The 24,922-nt window shown below is 37.1% G+C and overlaps 4 protein-coding genes across 6 annotated transcripts; all 4 read left to right on the forward strand.

Annotated features, from left to right (window-relative positions):
• The first annotated feature begins 174 nt into the window (after nt 1–174).
• LOC107481834 (uncharacterized) lies at nt 175–5,934 on the forward strand. 2 transcript variants are annotated; one of them, XM_016102157.3, is made up of 15 exons: nt 175–594; nt 1,635–1,713; nt 2,131–2,290; nt 2,413–2,670; nt 2,811–2,985; nt 3,499–3,560; nt 3,684–3,847; nt 3,992–4,089; nt 4,233–4,291; nt 4,395–4,529; nt 4,625–4,878; nt 4,974–5,133; nt 5,287–5,362; nt 5,428–5,478; nt 5,577–5,934. In XM_016102157.3, exons 2-15 carry the CDS (start codon nt 1,649–1,651, stop codon nt 5,792–5,794), a joined length of 1,935 nt encoding a protein of 644 aa, XP_015957643.1. In that variant the 5' UTR covers nt 175–594; nt 1,635–1,648; the 3' UTR covers nt 5,795–5,934. The 2 variants fall into 2 exon arrangements, with proteins under 2 accessions (XP_015957643.1, XP_052115136.1); XM_052259176.1 differs by having other exon boundaries at nt 1,638–1,713.
• Nucleotides 5,935–9,424: 3,490 nt separating this feature from the next.
• Nucleotides 9,425–10,385, forward strand: LOC107481833 (60S acidic ribosomal protein P3). Its single transcript, XM_016102156.3, has 2 exons — nt 9,425–9,768; nt 10,075–10,385. The coding sequence occupies exons 1-2, from the start codon at nt 9,571–9,573 to the stop codon at nt 10,234–10,236; spliced, it is 360 nt and encodes a 119-aa protein (XP_015957642.1). The 5' UTR covers nt 9,425–9,570; the 3' UTR covers nt 10,237–10,385.
• A 3,582-nt stretch (nt 10,386–13,967) lies between these two features.
• LOC107481831 (eukaryotic translation initiation factor 4B2) lies at nt 13,968–17,775 on the forward strand. Of its 2 annotated transcripts, XM_021139337.2 has the most exons (4): nt 13,968–14,093; nt 14,242–15,436; nt 16,815–17,249; nt 17,461–17,775. In XM_021139337.2, exons 2-4 carry the CDS (start codon nt 14,265–14,267, stop codon nt 17,483–17,485), a joined length of 1,632 nt encoding a protein of 543 aa, XP_020994996.1. In that variant the 5' UTR covers nt 13,968–14,093; nt 14,242–14,264; the 3' UTR covers nt 17,486–17,775. The 2 variants fall into 2 exon arrangements, with proteins under 2 accessions (XP_020994996.1, XP_052115137.1); XM_052259177.1 differs by having other exon boundaries at nt 13,988–15,436.
• Nucleotides 17,776–18,889: 1,114 nt separating this feature from the next.
• On the forward strand, nt 18,890–19,360 carry LOC107481552 (uncharacterized). The gene is made up of 2 exons (XM_016101829.3): nt 18,890–19,030; nt 19,115–19,360. The coding sequence occupies exons 1-2, from the start codon at nt 18,890–18,892 to the stop codon at nt 19,358–19,360; spliced, it is 387 nt and encodes a 128-aa protein (XP_015957315.1).
• Nucleotides 19,361–24,922: the final 5,562 nt, after the last annotated feature.

A 24,922-nucleotide genomic window follows, 5' to 3' on the forward strand; every position in this document is an offset into this window, starting at 1 on the left:
GTGTTAAAAAAAAAAAAACAGCGAAGAATTTAAACTTTTAAATAAGGAAAAGTATACATAAAAATAATGTACATTTGTATGGTAAGAAAGAGTCCATCGTATGCAGTCTCTTCAAGAAGAATCCCTCTCAGAAACCGGCAGTCCTCAACAACTATCTATAGTAACATTTTTTCTCATCTATCGCTCTTTCCCCTCTTCTCTCTAAGCCACCACAGATCAAGAACAAAAAGTGAATTTCTTTCGGTCCAAGTCCAAAATGCCCATAACTAGTTAGTGATGTATGAAATGAACCAAAGTGGTGGATGCTAACTGACACACGTGCGCATTGGTTGTTTCCCTCTACATGCAGTTTATCCAAATTCTGAAGATTCGTTTGTTCCTATACGAATGATTAATGGGGTGAGTTAATCGGAGAAGTCAAAGTGGCAGCGGAACGTGTACGTTTACTCTTGTATTTTACAACTTCGTAACGCAAACAAGTGTCGTGCGGTGAAGTGGTGGTAATCGGTGAATTTCAAGGAGCGAGCGTAACGACAAAGGAACAACAATGTGCAACACCACTGCCACTAGGAACAACCCCACAACTGTATTCAGGTAAAATACAAGATAAGCGTCACCCTTATCTGTAAGGAATTATTAACCCAACTATGGATTGGTCCAACAATTCCTTACTCACACAAACACTTCAACAACAATTTTAATAACGATAACATAACCATATATTAGAAAGAAAATGATTATCTAAGTTCATATTTCTCATAAACTTCACTTGATACTATTGCATATTATGCTTTGAATATGTTAATTTTCCTAATTACTTTCTAATCAACTCTAATTAATATCTCTACAAGATTTTAGTCTGGTAAATTAGCAACTTATTTTACTACTTAATAAACATACCAACATATAATGATATGATTATGATAAACTCTAGCCTCAAATAATAATTATTTTTTTTTTGTAATTTAATGTTAAATTTGGTATAATTTTTATACACTTTTTAATTTTGATATTGAAGAGATAATGGTGTTTTGCAATGTTGTTGCCTTGTTGGAGCATAAGATGTTTATCAAAGACATAAATTGAACTAGTAGATTTGCTATTTAAAACATAAATCTGAGAGTCAAATTTGTGTTCTTGAACTTTTAAAGTTTTTATAATGCCACAAATCTAATCCTCATCCAAATTGGACTCTCATAATTCATTTTTCTCTTCTTTCCTTAATAAAAATCTGACCGCTTGATTTATTTAATAATAATAATAAAAAATTAACTCCATATTCAAGAGAAATATCAATCCTTCTAATAATTATGCATTATATACCCATTCTTTCTATATCAGAAAAAAAATTAGTCATTTTTATAATCTTCTATAATCTTTTTACTCTTATTAGCATTGATGAATTTGATTTGCACTTATCTTAATATGTTGGTAATTGATATTTGAATTCTCCAATTCTCTCATTATCTTGTGCTGTTGTTCTTTTGTGTTGTGTGTTTGTGTGGTTGACAACTCAACTAGGCCTCATTATTATATTTTACCTGATATTCCTATTTCATTATTCACTAGTGTACAATAAAGTTGGAGATTTTATTAGTATTTAACCGTGTGGGAACTCTTGTTTGGTGGAACAGCAGTACCAGCAATCATGAACTGTTTCTTAGTGTCACTCGTCTCTCTCTGCCCGCTCCTCCTTGCTCTCTGTGCTCAGAGGTATATAACCATGGAATCTTCTTTGTCTTCTTTTTCTCTTGCTATTCTTTAGTTGATTCTGAGTTTTACTTGTGTGGTTCTTGATGCTACATTTTGGACATTGGAAACATAAGCCTGAGTTCCATTTTCTTTTTCTTTTTTTTTCCAAGTGTTTTTTGCTCTTTCTGAACATTGCCATTTCCTGCACTGGGGCTGGTTCACATTGGTTTCTGGATCTGTGCCCAGAGTTCAGATCAAGTTAGAGTATAGCAATGACACTTCATTGTTCATTCAACTTATACCAACTGAATTCACTTAATGTTAGTTTGGATGTAGAATTTATTAATCTGAAAAGAATGGTAACTATATCAGATTGAAGCTTATGTTGTTCAATCATATCCAAGGTGCAACATAATGTTTCTGAATGTGTGATTTCAGTGTGTCATCTCGAAATGTGTCTGAAAGTTACCTACAGCAAGCTAGCTTCCCACCAAGAGGTTGGAATTCATATGATTCCTTTGGCTGGACAGTTTCTGAAGAAGAATTCTTACAGAATGCTGGAATAGTTTCTCGGAGCCTCAAAGCTCATGGATACAAGGTATGGATACTGCAAGGACCTATTTAACTGATCTTATGCATAATTTGAACATGTTAGTTGTTAGCCATGTTACTAGTACTTTCATTGGATATAGACTTACTTCTTTATTGCAATCCTTGTAGTATGTTGTTGTGGATTACCTCTGGTATAGGAAGAATGTCCAAGGTGCTTATTCGGATTCTCTTGGATTTGATGTGATTGATGAGTGGGGGAGGATGATCCCTGACCCCGGAAGGTGGCCTTCGTCCACAGGTGGGAAGGGATTCAGTGAAGTAGCCAATAAAGTACACAACATGGGTTTGATGTTCGGAATTCATGTTATGAGAGGGATAAGCACACAAGCAGTCAATGCAAACACCCCTATCCTAGACACAACAAAGGTATTGCTTTGTATTTCTGCGAAAACTTGAAGATATCTTTATTTTGCTATAAAAAATACTACATTACAAGCAGAATATGGGGCTACTTTACATCATAGTCTAAATTTTCTTGCTGTTTTTTTCCTCTTGCAACTGCTTAGGGGGGTGCTTATCAAGAGTCTGGTCGAGTATGGCATGCAAAAGACATAGCATTGCCGGGAAGGGCTTGTGCATGGATGCCTCATGGTTTCATGAGTGTGAATACACAGTTGGGGGCTGGGAGAGCCTTTTTGAGATCCCTTTATGAGCAGTATGCTGCATGGGGTGTTGATTTTGGTACTTAGACTACTTTTCATATCCTGCTTACTGAGATCTAATTACCACAACATGCATTCATAGACATCGATCAATATTATTTTAAATAATTTATAATTTGCAACACTATCTTCACCTTAGTTTGCATAAGAGAAGCAATAGTACTTTTTTCCCCCCATAGAACTTAGGAATGTAGAGGCAGTAATTATATTCTACTAATTACCAATTAGTAGTGCAAGTTGAGATGAAATCCACACATATACTTCCTTGGGCAACACTCCAAACTTAGTTGACAGCATTGTTTCTTCTCAATTCCTTCTATACTTTTACAAATAAGTGTAGCCGTCACGAATTGAATGATTATTTATTCACATATTAATTCTTGCTCATACTTAAAATAATAGTGAAAAAAAGACAAATATTAGTTCTCTGTGAACTCTTCAATGATATATGTTGCATTATTTATTTTAGCTTCTGAGCATTTTTACCTATTCTCTGGCTGCAATTTTGATAGATTTTCTGATTTCCTTGCAGTGAAACATGATTGTGTGTTTGGTGCTGACTTGGATTTAAATGAAATAACCTATGTATCAGGGGTACAAGAAGTTTCCTCTCCCCAATTTCTGTGCTTTCTTCCTCCCACTCTCATATCAACTCTGAGATTTCGAATATTTTGACAAAGATTTGTTGGCAAACTTACATATGACCCGTCATGCCAGGTTCTCCGGGAGCTTAACCGTCCCATTGTATATTCTCTATCTCCTGGAACTAGTGTGACACCAGCATTGGCCAAGGATGTCAGTGGGCTAGTAAACATGTATCGTATAACAGGAGATGACTGGGATAACTGGGGTGATGTCAAATCTCATTTTGATATATCAAGGTGATTAAGTTTTTAGCATTTATTTCTGTTCAATATATATTTGTTTTGGTATTCAGAATGTTTTGCAATTATGCAGCTTCTCTTGCTGGGTTCTGTTAGCCATCACCGTATTATGTAACTCGAGTTCACTTAATTTTGAATCAGGGATTTATCTGCAGCTAGTATGATAGGAGCAAAAGGTTTAAATGGGAATTCATGGCCTGATTTGGACATGCTACCATTTGGATGGCTAACTGATCCAGGTAACAGTACTAGGCTGCTACTTTCTCTGTCCAGAATGAATATGATGACCCTCATACTGTGAATGAATTGCCAAGATATTTCTGTATTTAAGGCTTATGGGAATGTGAATTAAAAATTTACTTCCCCCTCTATTTTCTTGTAGGTTCCAATCAAGGTCCACACAGGTTTAGTAAACTCAGTCTAGAAGAGAAGAGGACACAGGTTTATTTAAAACTAAAATGGACAACTGAATTCCTTCATATAAATTCATAGACCTATTTAATGTGTATTCATAGATTATAATGAATGTATTCTTCTCTCACAGATGACATTGTGGTCCATGGCCAAGTCGCCCCTCATGTATGGTGGAGATCTGCGGAAAATTGATATTGTCACATATAGTCTTATCACGAATCCTATCCTGCTGGAAATTAATTCTTTCAGCTCAAGTAACAGGGAGGCATGTGAGCCATCTTAGTTCTATCTTGCATTAATAGGCATGTTTGGCATAATAAGAGCTTATAATGATTCATATCCCTTTTATTCCAATAACAGTTTCCTGATGTCACAAGTTCTGAGAACTTGAATCATAAAGACCATCATCTTAGAGTGAAGAAAAGAAGATCTAAGAGAGGAGGGAAGCCATCATATACACATGCATTACGTCTCACTGGCTGCAGTGAACCAAAGGCAATGGGTTGGTCTGTTGAAAGTCTCAACGAAGATCTTGAAAGAATCTGTTGGAAAAGAAGTTTAGAAAACCAGCTTCCTCCTTTCTGTGTACACAAGAGAGAATTTCAGTTCAAATTGTAATCATACTTTATCCTTCTCTGTTCCATATACTACTTATTCTATTATTTGTTTTTCGTCATTGACAATATAGCTTGTTACATTACCGATACAGAGATGGCGAGAGTACGCATCAAGAGGACTATCGGGGTAAACATCATTTAGTTGCAACCAACGAAATGAAATTCTGCTTGGATGCTTCCCCAAGACAAAAGCTTACTTCTAAGGAGTTCAAGAGTGGTACATTTTCTCCTTGCAGATGGGATGCAAATCAGGTATGCTTCACTCCATATTTCACATACAAGATTTGCATGTGGCCCTTAATCTCTAGAAATAAGTATAGAAGCCTGCGTTGGCCCAATTTGTATTTTGTTGATTGATATATGTATAGATTCTATTGAAAGCTGATCTATCCAGTGTTCCAACAGATGTGGAAGCTGAATCCAAATGGGACCATGGTAAACAGTTACTCCGGTCTGTGTGCAATAGCAGAATCTGCCAAAGGTAAAACTGTAAAATTATAAACATTTCTCAATTGGATACCACTTTCTAATTGGTCATTCATGCAGATGGTATTAGTCCTGGTGGGATTCGCTCTTGGATTGCAAAAGGAAGAAGAGGTGAATTGCCAACCAACACTTTAGATGAATGTCAATAATCAATATATCATTCAAGCATTTAATAGAGTCTTAATTCCTTACTTTATATACGTGTTTAGGTGAAGTGTATGTTGCTTTCTTCAATTTAAGTGAACAAAAGACAGTGATAAGTACAAAGACATCGTCTCTGGGTAATGCTTTTGCTGATAGAACAAGCATCACTTCCTGCCATGGCAAGGAAGTTTGGAGTGGAAAGCAAGTCATAACAACTCAGGGAACTTTATCAGCTGAAGTGGGACTTCACGGATGTGCCTTATTTGTTCTCAATTGCCACTAGTTTGGAAAAAGAGTCCTACCCTCCACCCCCTAGAATTTCAAAGAACCACGCAATGAGTTTAGATCTCAATTGTTTCATTTACCAATAAAATTATTTAATCAATATAATATCATAAACTCAACACTTTTATACTTTTCAAATTAGTCTTTCTATAAAAAAATTTATTTTTTTAAATAATATTTAATATTATATTATTATATAAAATATTAGTAATGACTTAGATCGTTATATTTTAGTAATTATATTGTATATCTTAGATTTTTTTTAAATATATATTATATCTAAATTATTTTTATGTAATGAAAATTATAATAAAAAAGAATAATTAAAAAATTCATCTAAATTTTGGTCTCATGTTAAAATTTTTGGATTTGTCCTTTAAACCAACCTCCACCCCCCAATTATTGAGAAATATCTATGCTAAGCATTATTTTTTGTTCTATTTATATCATATGAATGATAATAATGCAGTGCAATGAGTTACTATATTGGATGGTATCTTGTAAGACAAAAATTGTAGGTAATATGTATGATAGTTGTATTATTCGGTGAAAAATGAGTTACTTTTTTTTCCCCTTTCTGCGAGACTTTATAATGTTAGATGCCTCTTATTTAAAATAGGTTTAATTACTCTGTTGGTCTATATAATTTTATGAAATTTTTAATTAGGTTTTTATATTTCTTTTTAATTGGGTCTCTATACTAATTTTTTTTTAATTAAGTCCCTCTTAGTAGTAATTGACTTAATTTTATAGAAATCCAACTAAAAAAAATAATTAGTATAAGGACCTAAATAAAAGGAAAAAAAGTGTAGGGACCCAATTAAAAAAAAATTAGTACAAGAACTCAATTAAAAAAAAAAGTATAGAGACCTAATTGAAAATTTTACAAAACTATAAGGACTAATAGAGTAATTAAACCTTTAAAATACTGCCATAATAGGAACCAACAAAGTCATTTTTATACATGAGATGTTCCACTACAATTTTCTTTTGATACCCTAGTGGCCTAGTCTTCCCTTATTTTTAATCTTACATTGCATAAAGGGATCACAATAAAACGGATAGGGGTGGTTTTTTAAAAGGTTAACCAAGATTTTGATCCCTATGGTTTAACTAAAAGTTTTCTACGTTTGAATTAGTCCAGAAGATTCAATTTGATTTGAAAGTTGTCCTTTTTTTAAATATTGCGCAATATTACCCTCTCACAGAAACACGCTTTTTTTCATTCTTTCCACAGATCTACTATTTTTGTACACACTATAAAAAAGAGATGAAGCAAAACACTCTCAGACAATCTTAGATTCAAACATCATCAACCAATAAAAAACACTCCTCCAACAGATCCAAACATTCTCACATCCAACTGAACGCCTCTCACAATGAAGTAAAACAAATGGAAAGACAGAAAATGATTATTGGATACAGAGTTAAGATGGAAACAGAATGGAAGATCGGACCAAAACAAGGATAAGCGCGGTGCTGCCGACGAGTTTGGAAGCTCCGAGGGGTTTTTCGGAAATCAGGGGCACAACAACCGCAGTAGCAGCAGCATGAGACAGGTTAGAACAGAGGGATGCAGGACCAAAACAGCGCACGACAGCGATAACAAGACGCCTCCGTCAATGGAATTCATGCTGCGGTGGCAATGGAGTCCCAGCACCCTTATCATTACCAGGAAGAGGCAGGGTGGTAGAAGAAGAGGGGCAGCTGCGGTAGCAAAGGAGAAGAGAAGCATGGAGGAATCAGTGGACAAGGCCACTCTTCAAAACATGATCAAGAATCGTGAGTATGCTACTAGATTCAAGGAAAACAAATAATACTTACCCCTTTTTCAAAAATTTTTAAAATTTTTTTATGTTTTATATATTTTTATTTGATATTTGTAAAATGGAAATTCTTATGTTAAATGAGGTTTAATATTTCCGAGAATCTCACTATTGGGGGTTTTAAAAGTTGAGTTAAAAAAAATATAAATTAAATTTAAATTGAGATTTTTCTTCTCTTTTATTTTATGTTTAGCCTTTGTCTTACTTATTGATTAAGTTGGATGACTGCATGTTGAAAAGAAAAATCTCAACTTTTATTTTATTTTATTTTTTATCCTGCAGTCAGCCAATTTAATACAGGCTAAGTATATATGTTTCTATTTCTTCCAACTTAACTATTAATGCCCTTCAATAGTGAGATTTTCAAGAAGAATGAACCTCACTTACTTCATAAGAATTTTTATTTTTCAAACATCAAATAAAAATATATAAAAAATAAAACTTTATTAAAAAAAATTTTGAAAAAAGGGATAAGTACTTGTTTGTATTCCCTGAATCTAGCAGCAAGCTAGATTCACGATTCTTGATTATGCATCTCTGCTTCTGAAGAGTGGTCTTGTCCACTAGTTTCTCCATCACCCTTCTCTTCCTCTTTGCCACCGCAGCTGCCACTCCTCCTTCACCATCACCGCCTCCTCTCCCTGATGATGGCAAAGGTGCTGAAACTCCACTTGCCACTGCAACATGAATTCCATTGGCAAAAGGCTTAGCTGCGGAGGAGGATGAACATTCAACAGCGGACACTTGCAGGAACTAATGAGGAACAGGATGATGATTATAAAAAGGAGCAATAGCGGTGATGTCGTCATCAGTGACGACAACATTTTTGAGAGGAAAGCCTCAAAGATAGAGAAAGAAGCGGAGGGTCATCACGAAAAGAAACAGCAAGCAGTTAAAATGAGGGCTTAGTTCTCAAATTCTACGAGACAATTTTAAAATATTAAAAGATCTGTATCTTTTACTGTAATTCTTAACAAATTATAAATAAATTAAATATAAACTATTAGATCGTTTATCAATCTAATTCAATGTTTTAAATTTTATGGTGCATCAGATAAGCTCGGAATGTTTGGGCTTATTTTAGACCGTTCCATTAAATTATGCCTTATGTATATAATAACTCTTTGATAAGTAGTAAATTTTTAAATGTCTTATGATGAACTAATCATTGACTTATTAGGATTGAAAGATAATGTAAGAAATAAAAAAAAATAAAAAATTTCTTATAGTGTTTCTTAAAATGAAAATACTAAGCACCTTTAATTAGAATAGAAGGCAAAAAAATGAAATAAAATAAAATCATGTTATTTTGGTTGTGTATTCTAGCAAGGAGCTGAAATAGTGAAACTGAAATCTAAAGACATTAATTTTGTTTTTGTTCCCCTTACAAACTCATCCCATTGTGTGCAATAAGCCCAAATATAAATGAAACGGAAACACTGTTTTATTTGTTACAGAAACCTGACGGATTTAGGTTTTAAATTTACGGATTTGTTGCTAAACTTGTAATTTTAGTTTTTGACTCGTGCCAAGCTCTTTTGTGTATGTGCAAAAATTTCTTGTGTGCTCTACACAACAAAGCACACTCGGCCAATCACCCAAAAAAAAAAAGGAAAAAAATGCTGAATTGGGCACAAAATAATCTGCGTTTTTTACCTTTATTCTTTAAAGCTAATTATTGGTCAAATACAAAAAAAAAAAGGAGCTAATTATTGGGTCTGACTTGATTGGTTAATTTATCAATCGGATTTGAGGAACAAATTTAGGGTTAGAAATGGAAGAAGAAGCTCTTGAGGGACGAAATGGTCTTTTCAGGTAAAACCGGAATGAGGGTTCCAAAATCTGATAAATAAACCATGTAATCAAGTGAGAGTGCCGTTCACTGGGAACATCTCCAATTAGGGTTTTGATTATTTCGAACACACAGAGAAGCCATCCGCCATCAGCGATGGGAGTATTCACATTCGTTCTCCGCAAATCCGGCGCCGAGTGGACTGCGAAGCAGCACTCCGGCGACATCGAGGACTCCGCCTCCTCCACCTACGACCTCCAACGCAAGCTCGTCAATGCCGCTCGCGCCGCTGATTCCTCCGGCGCCGTTCAGTCCTCTTTCTCTTTCGTTTCTCCCTCCTCTGCTGTCTTCCAGGTATACACCTTCATCCGAAGCGAAAAGCTAGGGTTTATATTTGTGTTCCTTTCAATCTTAGAATTATAATGCAGTGACTTTATGTGATGTTGCTAATTTAGTTTAGGTTAACATTATACTTGATGATTAATGTGCATGTCATTTGTTAGATCCTACTCATATATTTACATATATTACACTCTAGTATGCTTGATCTTTAATTCTTTGGTTATATAGTGTGGTTTTCATTCTCTTTTGAGAGTTGTGTTGACTAATAGAGTGTGATGCTTTTGTGAAATTCTTGGTACCTGTGTTGTTTCTCTTCAGGTGGTTGTGGGTGGTGCAGTCTTCGTTGGAGGTGGTGCTGCTGCTGCTGCTCCTGCTGGTGGTGCTGCCGCAGAGAGCGCTGCCGCCCCTGCTGCCGAGAAGAAAGAAGAGAAGGTCGAGGAAGAGGAAGATGAAGATTTTGGAATGTCACTCTTTGATTAAAGAATTCTCGTTTTACCTGAATTTAGCTCACAAAAAGGTCTTTAATCTTCAATGCTATTAATTGTGTTATCGTAGTACCATTTTTTGTGTATTGGCTTGCAACAGATTTTATACTCTTCGATCAAATATTTTTGCTGTGATCCCAACAATTTTGTTGTGCTTTATTAATGTTCTTTACTCAAAATGATTAACTGTGCTTTTTACCATTGCGCCCTGGAAACTTGAAATTTTGCGATTCGTGCTGATGCCTTCTACATTTTAGTATTCTCCTGAACTATATTGATGTGATTTCCCTAAGAAAAATATGTCTTAAGAGTGAATAGATAAAAATACACACGAAAAGAGCGTAGAAAAGACAAAAGTACATCTTAAAAGTAGGGCTGGCAATATATACTTTACCCGCGGGTACCCAATCCGGTCCAACCCTCGGATAGGGTAGGCCAACCAACCCATTGCAGGTAGCGTAGAGCTCGGTCCGGGTATGTTTGCGGGTATGGTAGGATACGGGTTTAGGGTGTATCCTACCCTATCCTACTCGCAACCCCATATATAACAAATATTTTATAAAAATTAAGTATATAGTGAAGGAGGTGAGAGTTAAACCTACCTCTCTCATGTAATGATTTGCAATAAGTGAGAATCTACTAAACTAGTTAGTTAATTTAATAATTTAAAGCATTAGTTTTTATTTTTTATTTTATTAATATGTATGAAATTTGGAAAGATTGAATTTTATATTTGCTTTGAAAAAAAATTAAAATTTATGCGGATTAGCGGATAGAGTAGGGTAGGGTTTAGAATTTTAGGGTGCGAGTAGGGTTAGGGTTGAAAGATTCTCAACCCGCAGGTAGGTAAACCAGCGGGTAGAGTTAGGATAGAGTTCAAACCCTACCCTATCCTACCCATTGCCAGCCCTATTTAAAAGATTAGAAAATAGTCCAATACAGCAACTGGAAATATAATATTTTTGAGCTGTCAGCATAGTGATTCGAGGGATTACAAAGTCTAATACACCACTCGAACACCACTCGAAGGGCAGTTTTGACTTGTGGAAATAATATTTAGGGTATGTCGTACTATTTATAATCATTTGAGTGTGTACTTTTGTCTATTATATACTCTTTCAGTCTTTTGTATGTATTTTTGTTCATTTGCATATCATCATTGAACAATCACTGTAAGAATTGATTGTTTTTTAAGATCTCTAGACAATAGTATGTTTATAAAATTTGATAGTTTATATCATTCTCTTTTCTTGATATGACCCTCCATGTATTTTGTTTTACGTGGCAAATGTATTTGCCAATATGATTGAAAATAAAAGGAAGAATGTAGTACGGTCTTACGGATCTTCGTAAAATATATAATTAAGTTAGCGTGTGATGTAATGGAGTAATGTTTGGTTGACATCAATCAAACTTTTTCACAAATTGCCACTCACTATTAATGTGGGTGACTTTTTTTTTATGCTCCGTATTATTTTCAATGCTGTATGTCACCAAATGGTTGAAGGCAAAGTGATTGGATGTATATTTTCACCAAGAGAGCCCAGCCTGAGGAAAGAAGGGAGATATTTGAAAGTTTGAAGGGTCGCCAACTATCCATTGCCATGAAATTTTTATGACCACTCTCTCCTTTGTATCACCTGCCTCACTGATGATAATCTTTTTGCCAAATCAAGTAACTTGAATACAACCAGATCAGATTCAGAAGGTTATGGTTCAAGTAACTAAAGGAAGTTTCAGTAGATTTGCTGAGTGGCGACTACTTCGCTCTCTATTACCTCTCATTCGCCTTGATGCCCTGTTTTTGGGTAAGAACAATTGCAGAATCTAACAAAATTACAAAAGCAATCTGACGTATTGGTCGGTTTGTCACCTTGCTTTCTTTTCATAAAACTCGACCTGATTCCACCCCAAGAATATTCCCAACGAATATGCTATTGATTTCTTGCAAGCTGGATTTCAAGTTTTCAACCAATTTGGGTTGAATCATCACATACGCTAAGACGAGGAGAGAAAAGGGGAAGGAACGGGGGTGGTGGGGGAGGTATGTGAAGTTTTCAAACAAATAATAATGTCCAGTATAATCAATGCCTAATAAGTTATTAAGCAAGAAATTTATTTTTAAAGCATATCCAAAGCCCAGTGCTAGTATAACCTTTCTCACATTAAAGTATTGTCCTTTTTTTTTTTTCTACAAGAAGAATTTACATTACTGTAACTTTTTTGTGGAGTACTTGAGATTCTCCTGGTGAATGTTATGATCTTGTTGTTGAGGCATTACGTTGGAATTAGTTGAGAGGCTTTGCAACCAATCCTCAGCAGGTAAATATTGTGACAGGTAATAAACTATAATTGAGTACTATTAGCAAACTGGAAAATCATAGGTTTGATGGTGAGTACTAATCATTTGCTAATTAAAGAGACCGCAAGTTTGGTGACCAATAATAACGGAGCAAAGTTTTTTCGACATAACAGAGGCAATGAACCAGATAGTTTAGACTTATAAAAATGTTATATGTAAAAAAAATTAATCACTAAATTAATTATTATTTATTTATATATAAATATAAATATTATTTAACTCATTGTTAATATGTTATTTCTTATACTTTAACATGTATTGATATGCATATATCATGATTGTTAACTTTAAATTCATCCACTTCAAGACCAAACTTACATTATTTTGGGAGAAGGAGGGTGTTTTTAAAGTAAAAATTGTCAGTAATTTGACATTAGAAGGGAGCCAATAATTAATAATTATATGGAAAAAGGTTTGAATTGTCTCACCATTCTTTTCTCATATTGTTACTGTAACAATGTTTACACCCCCCTTTTTTTCTCTTATTATAAGTGTTGGTGGTTGGCCTTTTTTTTATAATCAAATTAGCATTTCCCAAAATAGACTTACTTTGAAATTATTTCTCTGTGAAATATATTATTTATCTATATATTCATCAATTAAATTATATGTACAAAAAAAATCAACTAATAAATTAACTATTTGTATAAAATATATATTAAAATATAAAATACATATTAAAAATAAATTAAATAATATATATTTATATATAAATATATAATAATTAATTTAATAACTAATTTTTGAAGGACGCATAAAATTTTATATATTCATATAGTATTTCATGTTGCTGCAAATTGTCGTCCATCGGTCAAACAAGAAAACCAATGGAAGAAAGCTATTTATTAATCCATTAAACAAAATAATTTATTTGACGATTGACGGTATATTAGAGAATTTGTTAGCTCTAAATATCCCTGTGCTAATTTAGGGTGTTAATTTTACTAATGAAGACCAAGCACTATGATATAAAAAACTATGACTTAATAATATTAAAAGCCTAAGGTCATCATCATGAATTAATAAAAAGGGCAACATCTATCATGCAATCCACTCCAATAATCAAAATCTAATGCTAGTATTCACTTCCATTTCACCCATTCATTTACGCTACTTAGCCTTTTATGCTCACCAAAAGTAGTTAGCATTTTAATTAGCACGGTTGCTAAAGGCGCCAGAGCGTTAAACGCACACTATCACAAAATATCAAGAAACAAAAAGAAGCAAACATAAAACTGTGGGAGAAAATTACCAGTAGATCAATATCAATAATAACGTTTTTCATAAGGTCGGTAGGAGGATCTTTAATTAACGTTTAACTGTTTAAGGCCCGTAAAATGGTGTTTTTCTTTTTCCAAAATAGAAGGAACTGCGTTTGTGATTCCATTACCTGATCCGCGCGTGACGTCACTTCATTTGAGGCACATAGAACTCAACTTGCGCACCCTCCATTTTCTCATTTGTTTTCGTTTCATCGAATCATCTTTTTGGTTCGTTCTCTCATCTCCCATCTTCTCCGCATGTTCTCGGAGCACCGGCTCCAACTAACGGAGCCCCGTTTCACATCTTAACCCAAGAAACTTTAATTAAGACAAATAACACACACTCTTATCCTTTCTTTAATTTTTCTTTTATCAGATCGCGAGAGATATTCACCCAACATGTCCAAACCTTGGGGCAATATCGGAAACTGGGCGGCGGAAGCTGAACGGGCCGAAGCGGAGGAGCGGGAGGCCGCCGCCGCTGCCGCCGCCAACCCGCAGGGCTTCCCAAGCCTCAAGGAGGCCGTTAACGCGAAGCCTAAGAAGAAGAAGATGACGCTATCGGAGTTCGCAACCTATACTTCCGGTGGCGGTGGTGCGTTGGAGTCCAAACGCTTGACGCAGGACGAGATGCTCAGTCTCCCGACGGGGCCGAAGGAGCGGTCCGCAGACGAAATGCAGTACAACCGGCTCGGCGGCGGGTTCTCATCCTACGGTCGCTCCGGTGGGTCTTCGATGGGTCGCTCCAGGGACCGCGAAGGGAACGGCGAGGGTTCCTGGGGCGGAGGGAGGAGATCGTTCGGCGGATTGGAAGATGAGCGCAGGGGTCCGAGTCCTAGGGTTTCAGATATCGACCAACCTTCCAGGGCTGACGAGGTGGATAACTGGGCCTCGGGGAAGAAATTGCCCTCGTCTTTCGATTCCGGCCGGCAGAATAGATATAGTTCTCTTGGCAGCGGCGGAGGCGGTGGTGGCATTGGTGGCGGAGGCGGAGGTAGTGGATTTGGTGGTAGCTCTAGAGCTGACGAGGTAGATAATTGGACATTTGGAAAGAAGCCTGTTCCCGCCAGATCTTCAACTTTTGGTTCCGGTTTTCGCGATTCTGGCGGGGAGCAAGATCGCTGGTCGAGGGGACCACCACGAGGGGAGCAGTCGGATCGCTGGTCGAGGGGACCAGTGCGCGAGGAGCGGCCAAAGTTGGTGTTGGAACCACCGAGAGGCGATGCTTCTGCCAATGAAGTACCGGTGGTGAAAAGTAATAAGCCGAACCCTTTCGGTGCGGCGAGGCCGAGGGAGGAAGTTTTGGCAGAGAAAGGAGTGGATTGGAAGAAGCTGGAAACAGATTTGGATGCGAAGAAGTCTACTAGTCGGCCTTCGAGTGCACACTCCAGTAGGCCTTCCAGCGCCCAATCCAACCGCTCTGAAAGTCTCGGGCCTGCTGAAGCTGTGGCAAAGCCCAAACCCAAGGTGAATCCTTTTGGGGACGCCAAACCCAGGGAGCTTTTGCTGAGGGAGCGAGGTATTGATTGGCGGAAGGTTGATCTTGATTTGGAGCATCGCGCTGTTGACAGGTTTGTGCTGCATTTCCCTTCTTTATATCTTGTTTGCCAGTGATCTTCATGCTATGATTTTCGTTAGCAATAGTTGATTGAGTGTGCATTTCAACACTGGCACTGGTGATGCGGTAATGGTTTCATTTTCTAGAACAGTGGACAGTGTTGCTCCATCTTTTGTGCCTTTTCATATTTTAATATGTTTTTCTGTCTTTTCCATGTCTTCATTCAAAATTGTAGTGTAAGTTTGTAATAGTTGCTAGCCTTTTCATCAGCTTTTGCTTTATTAGTGATAATGACAAACTTTTTGACAGGCTCTAAGGAATTTAAATTGTCATGTTTGGTGGTATGGAATTATGGATACACAGAAAATTGTTGGGAAGATAGTAGTGTTTCACTTCAGGTGGATTTCTTTTGGTCGAATGAGAGATTAGGGATTAGAGATTTTGGAATATCAAGGATAATCCAGCAACAGCTTTCAGTAGCAGCGTGTGGTTAAAGAACACTAACTCTTGCATGGAGAAGAATCATAGAAGTCCACGTAAGAGTGTAAATCAGATAGTGGATAATCCAATAACTTGAGATAGAGGGAGACCTTGAGAAACATTGCTTAAGCTATTAAAAGAGACCTAAAATTTAATAGTTTGAACAATAAACATGATTCATGATATATCAAATCGGCATTAATGAGACAATGTTTGTGTTTTTTGTGGTTCCGAAAAATAAATTCAATTTTAAAACATCAAATTGCCATTAATGAAGCAATGTGTGTGTTTTTACTTTTTATTGTTCTGAAAATAACCTTATGTTTAATACTCTTTTTGTCTTGTTTATAAACAATTTGGATCATTATACTTTACGTGAAAGACTATGATGTGGGGAAAACAAAGGTCATGTGACTTCTTTTTGGTGGGTTCTGTTATTTTTCGCTGGTTATATTTGTATCAAGCTTTAAGATGTGTAATAACTAGTATGGTTAAGCTTGAAAGAAAATATTGGGATTTAAGGCTTTTCTTTGGTCAGAGTATGCTAAGGTCATTTAGTGTTACTGGTAGTGGGGTTGACCTTGTAGAAGCAGTAACACTGCCTAATTATTGAAATAAATATAGAAGTATTGTATTAAGTTATTTAATCACCTCTATATATGAGTATTCAGTGCATTGTTAAGTCATCATTCGCACTCCTTTTTTGCCATAACTCTATTATTCCACAAATTACTAATAATTTTAGTTTTGAATCTTCTATACTGTTCTCACTGTTGGTTATCCATCTTGTCATGCATAAAATTGCTGTGAAGTTGGGTATAATGAATTAGATCGTGCTTTATTTGCAACTTATTGATCTATCAAATATACATGTTATGTTAACATCCTTGACTTCTTGAGGAACATTTCAGGCCTGAGACAGAGGAAGAAAAATTATTAAAAGAAGAAATTGATCGTTTGAGGAAGGAAGCTGAGAAAGAGTCTACTATAAATTCGAATAAAGAATCTTCAAATGAGACTGATGCAGAACAAAGCAGTACACAAGAAATATTATTGCAGAAAGAGAGGGAGCTTGAACATCTTATACGTGATTTGGATGACAAAGTTCGTTTTGGGCAGAAAGCTGTTGAAAGGCCAGGTTCATCGGCAGGAAGGTCTGTTGTTTATTCTGATAGGCCACATTCTCGATCAAGCTCAATCTCAATTGAGGATTCTAGAGGTGAGTCTGCAGACAGACCTCAATCCCGTGGCACAAGTGATACATGGGCGGGTCCTAATGATGACCAAAGATCGTATCGAGGAAGCAAGGACAGGAGAGGGTTTTTGAGCAGCAGAGACGTGAATAGGTGAGAATACACAGCTGCATTGCTCTCTCTCTCTCTCTCTCTCTCTCTCTCTCTCTCTCTCTCAAGACACAAGTACACATTTTCAGAATTCAGTCCTGCCACTCATGTTTGAATTTTGCATATTTTGTCTGTGACTTTCATTATTCATACATATATGCCTTGTACATTTTTGCTCTGGGCCCAAGAAGTGCTGATATTTGCCATCTTACAGGTCAAGGTCAAGAGAGAGATGGTGAACAGCAGTTTTGTGTGGATTAAGAGTTATCCTCAACTTTTGATCACCAGAAGCTGATACTATTTTGTCCTTTTACTTGCCTTTCTAATCGTTTTGTTCATTACTCCAGGAGTTGGAGCAACAATCATTGAGTACTGGCACTGAAACTTTTGCCTTGTCTATTGTTACATCTTGAAACGTTGTAAATTTGATTTTGCCCCCCTTCTGGTAATTTTTTGGGTGTCTGGTTGAAGGCAGATAGCCTGTAATTTTATTAGGACTTCATTTTATTGAAGATTATGAAACTTGCTAGTTAACCCCCCCCCCCCTTCCTTTTTCCCCCTCTCTCTTCCCCTTTTTTCCCTCCCATTCATTCAGTTTTTGCAAAATTGGTTTGTATGATCACGGAATTCAAGCAATTCCCAAGCGGTCTTGATGTCAGTTAGTATTTTGCGAGCAGTCTTTTTTATTCTACAGCGTGGTACAGTCTCCCGCGTCTGGTTCCACCATGAAAGCATGATAATTGCATCTCAATGCCAATAGCATTCGCCACAGCCCCGTCTGTCTATACACTAATGAGTTACCATTGTTTACCCGTGAGTTCCTGTACATGGTTGTCGTGGCGGTTGTATCACATATAGGATTTTGAACTTTGAAGTATGATATCTTAAAAGGTGATGACTAATATGAAGATTTAGAAATTGTCTTTCGCTAATGATGCTGATGCTGAGATAGAATTTAGAGAGTGTAACACATGTGGTCCGGTGAAATACATCTATACCTACATAATTTCCACCTCAAAAGTTAATCAAACGGTCGTGGACTTCTATCTTCAGCAGAAGACGATTTGGAAACTTTCGTTCGAGTAACCGCGGTCTTAAATTTTCTTTTTTTTTAAACAAAAAGTTCAATATAATAAAATAGAGCATAAAAAAAAAGTACCGATAAAATAAATTAATTTTTAATTATTTTGGTAATGTCATCAATAATCCAAAAGATTAAATATCACTCAATTTTTTGTAATTTCTAATAACTTGTTGATTACTTTTACAACACCTATTTTTTTAGAGTAAATATCTTTTTCGATCCTTGTCTTTTTTGAAAATTGACTAGCCGCATCCTAACCTTTAAAAATTGACGAATCAGTCCCTGTCTATTTGCTCCATTAGACACATTGATCCTTCCATGGTTCCCTCGCTTGAAACTGTAACGGTGAACAGGTAACTTGACATGTACACATCAGCTGAATTTGTTAGGAAAATTTGGCCCCTGCCTAGTCATCAAAACGTCGTCGTTTGAAGAAAAGGAGAGACGCGCATTTTACTGACCTTCTCCCCCTCTTCGAACCCTAACTCAAGTAGCAATCATGAGTGACGCAGAGCTATCCTCAACCGCTTAGACCCGTCGTGGTTGGAGGAAGGGTAGGATGGGTTCGAGTAATCCTAGTGGAGGGAAGAAGGTGAAGTTTCAACACTCTAAATGCAAGTGTGGAAGTTATGCAATCATGCAAGGATCTGCAACTGCCAAAAATCCAGACAGGATCTTCCTCGGTTGTTGTCATTATCGTGTAAGTGTTCCTCCATGTTTGATTATTGTAGTCAATTTGCCTTTGTGCTTGAACAAATAGTCTTCATGATAACTGCAATTGCAGACAGAACGACCTCACTGCAATTACTTCATGTGGCTGGATGAGTTGATTTTTTGTCATTTTGCATATGAGGAAGACATTGATGTAAATGAAAGAATGTTGATGCTAGAGAACAAGTTTGGGCAATTGGAGCACAATGTGGGTTTGGCAATTGAAGGAAATTCAAAGAAATGGAGTATTGGGTTTAGGGTCTATGTCATGGTAGCCATGTTGATTGTATTAGCAGTAGTGAAATACGTTGTACTCTAGGACATAGATTGTATGTTGTTGTAGTATGGGATGTATGGTTAATGTTAATATATGGAAAGTTTGCTTTTGGGTATGTAGTTACTATGTTCTATTTGGATGGATTGTGATTTTGTTGTTTTAATGATAATCTAATTTTGTGTAATAGTTACGGATCTATGAAATCCTAGACAGTGTGATTTATATCCAAAAGCAAAGGAATTTCATTTGTAATGCTATACACATAGGCATAGCTTAGTCTGCTGATGTATCAGCTGGAAACAAAAAAAATGTTTTGTTGAGCTAAATATTTACTCCCTAAACAAAAGGTCACTAGTAGTGTGCTACATACTTTAAGTCATTAAACAACAGGTCTAGTCTTTAATACATTGTGGATCCATAACAAAAAAATAAAATAAAATAAAATAAAAGACACCAATCCTATGCTGCTGTAACCATATGTATGAGTTGGTCATTTTATCGCTGGTGGCCTTAAGCAATATCTTCTCTTGGATACAGAAGGTTTTTCAGTCTTGGTGTGGGGACAAATTTGAAGGTTGGTGCAGTTCCTAAACCAGTCTCAGCCGTATTGTTCTGTTGTTTCGAACCTTGTGGTGTTTTGTTGCTACTCACATCCATTGTTTGCCTTGTTTCGGATTGTGCTCCATGGTTGACAGGGTTTGGGTTACTTGGCACTGAAGGTCCAGCATTGGCATCAATTCTCTAATGAAAAACACCAAAAATCATATTCATAATTGGAATAGAGGGCTAAAAATTTGTTACAGTGCATTAGTTGTTTGACAAATAAAAAAGATCTCTAGTTATAGTGGTTTTGGACAAAAAAAAAAGAAGTGTCTTTCAAGTAGGACTTCAGTCCATATCAGTTTTCTATCCAACAAAAAAACTAAATCTAGAATAGCAAAAAGGGGTACCACTGGGTCTAGGGGTGTCACAACCACGTTGTTGATTCCACTTGATTCAACTCCATCCAAAATTTGTGCAAAATAAATTATAAATTGAAGGACAAGTTTAGTTGTTACCTGTTAATTGCCAGACATTGCAGGCACAAGTTTGTCTCTGCAAGTTGACAGCAACCCTAGTTTGGTGTCTTTGCACTTCAAACAACACTCTGGCATCATCCTCAGCCCATTCTGCAGTCCATTTGTTGTTCTCTGGTATAACATACTCATCTAATCTTAATTGTTGAACTAGAGCCAACTTCCTAGTGCACCTGCCTAATCTGTGTTTATGCCCTGCCATCTTGCGCATAATGTAGCTCCTAAGCTCTTCGCACATACTTAAAATCGGTTTGCCCCTGTACTCGACAATTTTTGCGTTCCACACTTTGCACATGTTGTTCGTAATGTTGTCTGCCTTAGGGCCGTGACTAAAATATGCCTTGCTCCATGCAGCTGCTTCGAACTTGTTTAAATACTCATAGGCTGCATTGTTCACCTTTTTGATAAGCTCCATTGAGTTTCTGAAGTCTTTCATTGTTGTGCTCCGAGCAGCCTTCTAGACCAACCCCTTAGTATGCTTGTCTTTAAAATACTTGATGAAATTTTTCCATATGTGGAGCACACAATTTCTATGGTGTGCTTACAGCATAATGTCATGCAATGCATTAGCCAGTCCCTTTAAAAAGATACACACATTGCAAATTTAGATAAAACCATCCAAGCTAACATAATCAAACAGTTGAGAAGAGGAAACTTAATACCTTTTGTTGATCAGACATGAAGTTCCATCTATGCTTAGTGACTGGCCCGATATCATCTTGCAATATGTTCAAGAACTATCTCCAAGAGTCAGTGTTCTCAGATTCAACCACAATAAAGAATATAACAAAAAAGTGGTTGTTTGCGTCCTGTGCAACAGCAGATAGTAGGTGTCCACCAAAGTAGCCTTTTAGGAAACAACCGTCCAACCTAATCAGAGGCCAACAACCCGCCTTAAATCCCTTCTTACATGCGTCAAGAGATATGTATAACCTATTAAAAAGTGGACGCCCTTCTGATTGTGGGATTACATCAACCATTCCAGTAGACCCCGGATTGCTTATATGAATTTCATTCATATAGTTATGAAGCTTGCCATATTGTTCTCGCTCCTTACCAACTGTCTCCTCTCTAGCAGCCTTTAAAGCTCGAGTAATCATCTTGTAATTTACATGGACATTATAGTCCTGCTTCATATGCTCTAATGCCTCTTTTGGTGTCATAAGTGGTTGGGTTAGCAGCCTCTTAACCAGTTTGCTTGTGACCCAAGCTTTTGTTGCCATATTACTGCTCATATTTCTTCCACAGTTGTGCTCTCCATAGAGTGTCATAATCTGATAGCAAAGACTCTGGCTGTTATAGGAACAGAGCACAAGTCAAGGACAATCCTCCTCAGCACATTTAGCTCTAAGTCTCTTAGGTTCATTCTTCAAATATTGCAGCTCCTTACCCTCAAACACAAAATAGTCTTTCAATGCTTGCTTAAACTGCTTCATAGTAGTAAATTGCTGGCCTATCTGGAACTCAACCTCACCATACTCAGCTTCCTCACTAAAATCAGGATATCTTGGTCTATCCTCATCCTCTTCACTAGAAATGGGAGAGTTAAATGCCTCAGATTCATATTCATAGGGCTTGTCAATGTCTGAGTCCACATCTTCATTACTAGGATCTGAACTGGCCTATCCCTTGCCTCTGGAGTTGGATCCACCCCACCTGGCCCATTACCTGCTTTAGTGTTAAGCCCACTACTTGGCACATTACATCCTCCTTCTTGAGACAAGATATTTTCTGACTCTTTCAACATATCTTTTTGCCCTCTTCTTCTTAGTCCTAGGAGACAATTCCTTGTCATCAATACCACCAGGTGGCAAATTACTCTTTTTCTTAGGAGTATCTGGCTTTTCAACACTCCTCTTCTTAGCAGACTTGTGTTCCACATTCATTCCACCCTTTTTACTTTTGCTCACAGGCTTCTTCTTGGCCTTACCTTCTTCACCACTACTGCTACTACTGGATTCGAAACCAGGTGGAGGGGGTTTGTAGAGCTCATCTTCAATGGTCTCATATCCATCATCAGAAGAGGAAGAATCAACTTCAACAGCTTCATCCATTGTCCTGCCTCTAGCAACATAATTTGGCTTGCTAACATTGTGTTCAAAATAGATCACAAGCAAATTAGACTCCATATCCTCCATCTTTTTATCACACATCTGATTAATCTCCTTATCCCCCCTAAGAACATGCAATCCATATTCCAAGTCAGGGCAGTACCATCATACCAATAAACCTCTTTGTAGCTAGTATACCCTAAACCCGTAAACATTTCCACCAAGTCCTTGAAGTTAACATAGTCTATATCTAACAGAGGAAATGTCTCCACCTTTCCATCAAAGTAGTGCAACACTCCATTAGAATCCCTTTCGAACCAACCCTCATGGTGAAAAATAGGGACAATTTCATATGACATTGGCCAGAAGAAAAATGTGCAACACTTTTGATTAACTAATTACTATAATCATCCACACCAATCATAACCAATGACAGTGACTAAGGGTATCAAAAAAAGATTACAAAAACCCAAGTTTACAAATTACAACCAACTCAGAAAGTAGCGAACGAACTAAATCACACTAACCTTAGTAGCGCTGTCAACGGCTCTGTCAACAAAGCCTTCGCCACCTCCTCGCTGGAACTCTTAGTCAGCTTGAGTTGGAGGGAAACATTTCGCTTTCTTAGGGTTAGGATGTAATTTTGTGTTCGAAGTGGGGGTGATTTCCCTACTGAAGCTACATGTAAGGGGAGAAGGCCACTAAAACGCGCGTCTCTCCTTTCCTTCAAACGACGACATTTTGATAACTAGGTAGGGGCCAAATTGTCCTAACAAATTCAGTTGATGTGTACATGCCAGGTCACCTGCTCACCGTTACAGGTCAGCGTTTTCCATTGAGTTTCAAGTGAGGGAGCCACTGAAGGGTCGATGTGTCTAACGGAGCAAAATAGGGGCCGATTTGTCAATTTTTAAAAGTTAGGGTGCAGCTAGTCATTTTTCAAAAAGGACAGGGGCCGGAATGGGTATTTACTCTTTTTTTATTCCTGAAGATTCTGTCATTCCTTTTCAACCAAGTACTCTGAATGATAACAACAAAACCAAACCCACCAACATTTTATTAATTTGACTGCACGATTGACCCCTGAACCACGTAAACTTACGGTCATTCAGTTTTTATATCCACCAGTTCCATATCCTGTGTCCATGTTTTAAAGTCCTCTGCTGTTGCTACTAACACACTAGCGCCTTTTCTTTCTTCTAACCTCACAACCTCATTGAAAACACCCATGTAGCAAAGAGGAACTTGACATATTCTCGATAAAAAATTCAACTCTTCCCACACAGCAAACTTCTCCTCCCTTGTATGTGCACCATATACCAAGCAAATCGCATAATGAAAATTATTGTTTGTCAATTCTCCTTCTATACACAACCATCTCTCCCATTTGTAACAATTACTCAACCTAAACATCATATCATCCTACATTATAATAAACCTCCGAAAGCACCTTCCAATCCCACAAATTTCCAACTCACCGCATCATTATCCCAAAATTGCACTACATCAAACTTAGTAATCATCTCATTCTTTGTCTCTATCAATCCTAACATATTCACATTATTTTTAAACTTAAATTTTTTACCATTCTCCACTTTTCAAGACCCCCTAAACTCCTCACATTCCATGAATTAAAATTTTTTAAAAACTTTATTACACACCTTATTCCGATTTTTGGGATGACTCTTTCTTGCTTTCTCTTTCTGTTTTGCTTGCTTTCTTTTTTGTGCCAATACTTCATTTTGAGCTTGGAGAATAGCCATAATGTCCTCATCCTCATCATATAAAACAGCTCCTGATTCGATCATGGTTTCAGCCATATCTTTATTCCAACTTCCTCCGTACTCATCTTGATTAGTTTCATCGTTTGCATCCTGCTTTGAGTCCCCTAAATCTTCCAAGTTCCTTACTGCCCCTTCATCCTCCAACATAGTTTCCTCTACCACTGTATTCTCATCCTCTAAATGTCAATCATACACCGCATCATCCCTCATCAGGCATATGCCAATATGCTGCTTACCACACCCATCCATGCTAGCATGGATCTCATTAACTACACTTGGTGGAATGTTTCCATCCGCTGTGCTGTTCGGACAATTTTTCGCACCTCTGCCAATCTTCTTCCCGGCTTGATTTTGCTCGTTAGGTGCATTAGGGCTTCACGCTCCTCAATACCCTTCACGCCATCAAACTCAGCGCGGACATTATCACCTTCACCACCAACAGCTAACTTTTGTGCTGCTCACAGATCCGCCTTGTCTGCGTTGTTCAGCGTGGTATTGACCCCTTCATGAACTCCATCACCAGCCATGCCCCTCTTTTCACGGTCGCCTGCAACAACCAGCAATGAAGCCCTTTTAAAACACACAACGACGTACTCTCCGTCGCACCACACAGCCACTTCACTGCCACACCCCCACTAACATATTGGGCCTTATATCCGTTTATCCCCATATTACCAAGTTTTCGTTCTTTCA

This window comes from Arachis duranensis, chromosome 3 (assembly GCF_000817695.3).
Source record: "Arachis duranensis cultivar V14167 chromosome 3, aradu.V14167.gnm2.J7QH, whole genome shotgun sequence".
Lineage (NCBI taxonomy): Eukaryota > Viridiplantae > Streptophyta > Magnoliopsida > Fabales > Fabaceae > Arachis > Arachis duranensis.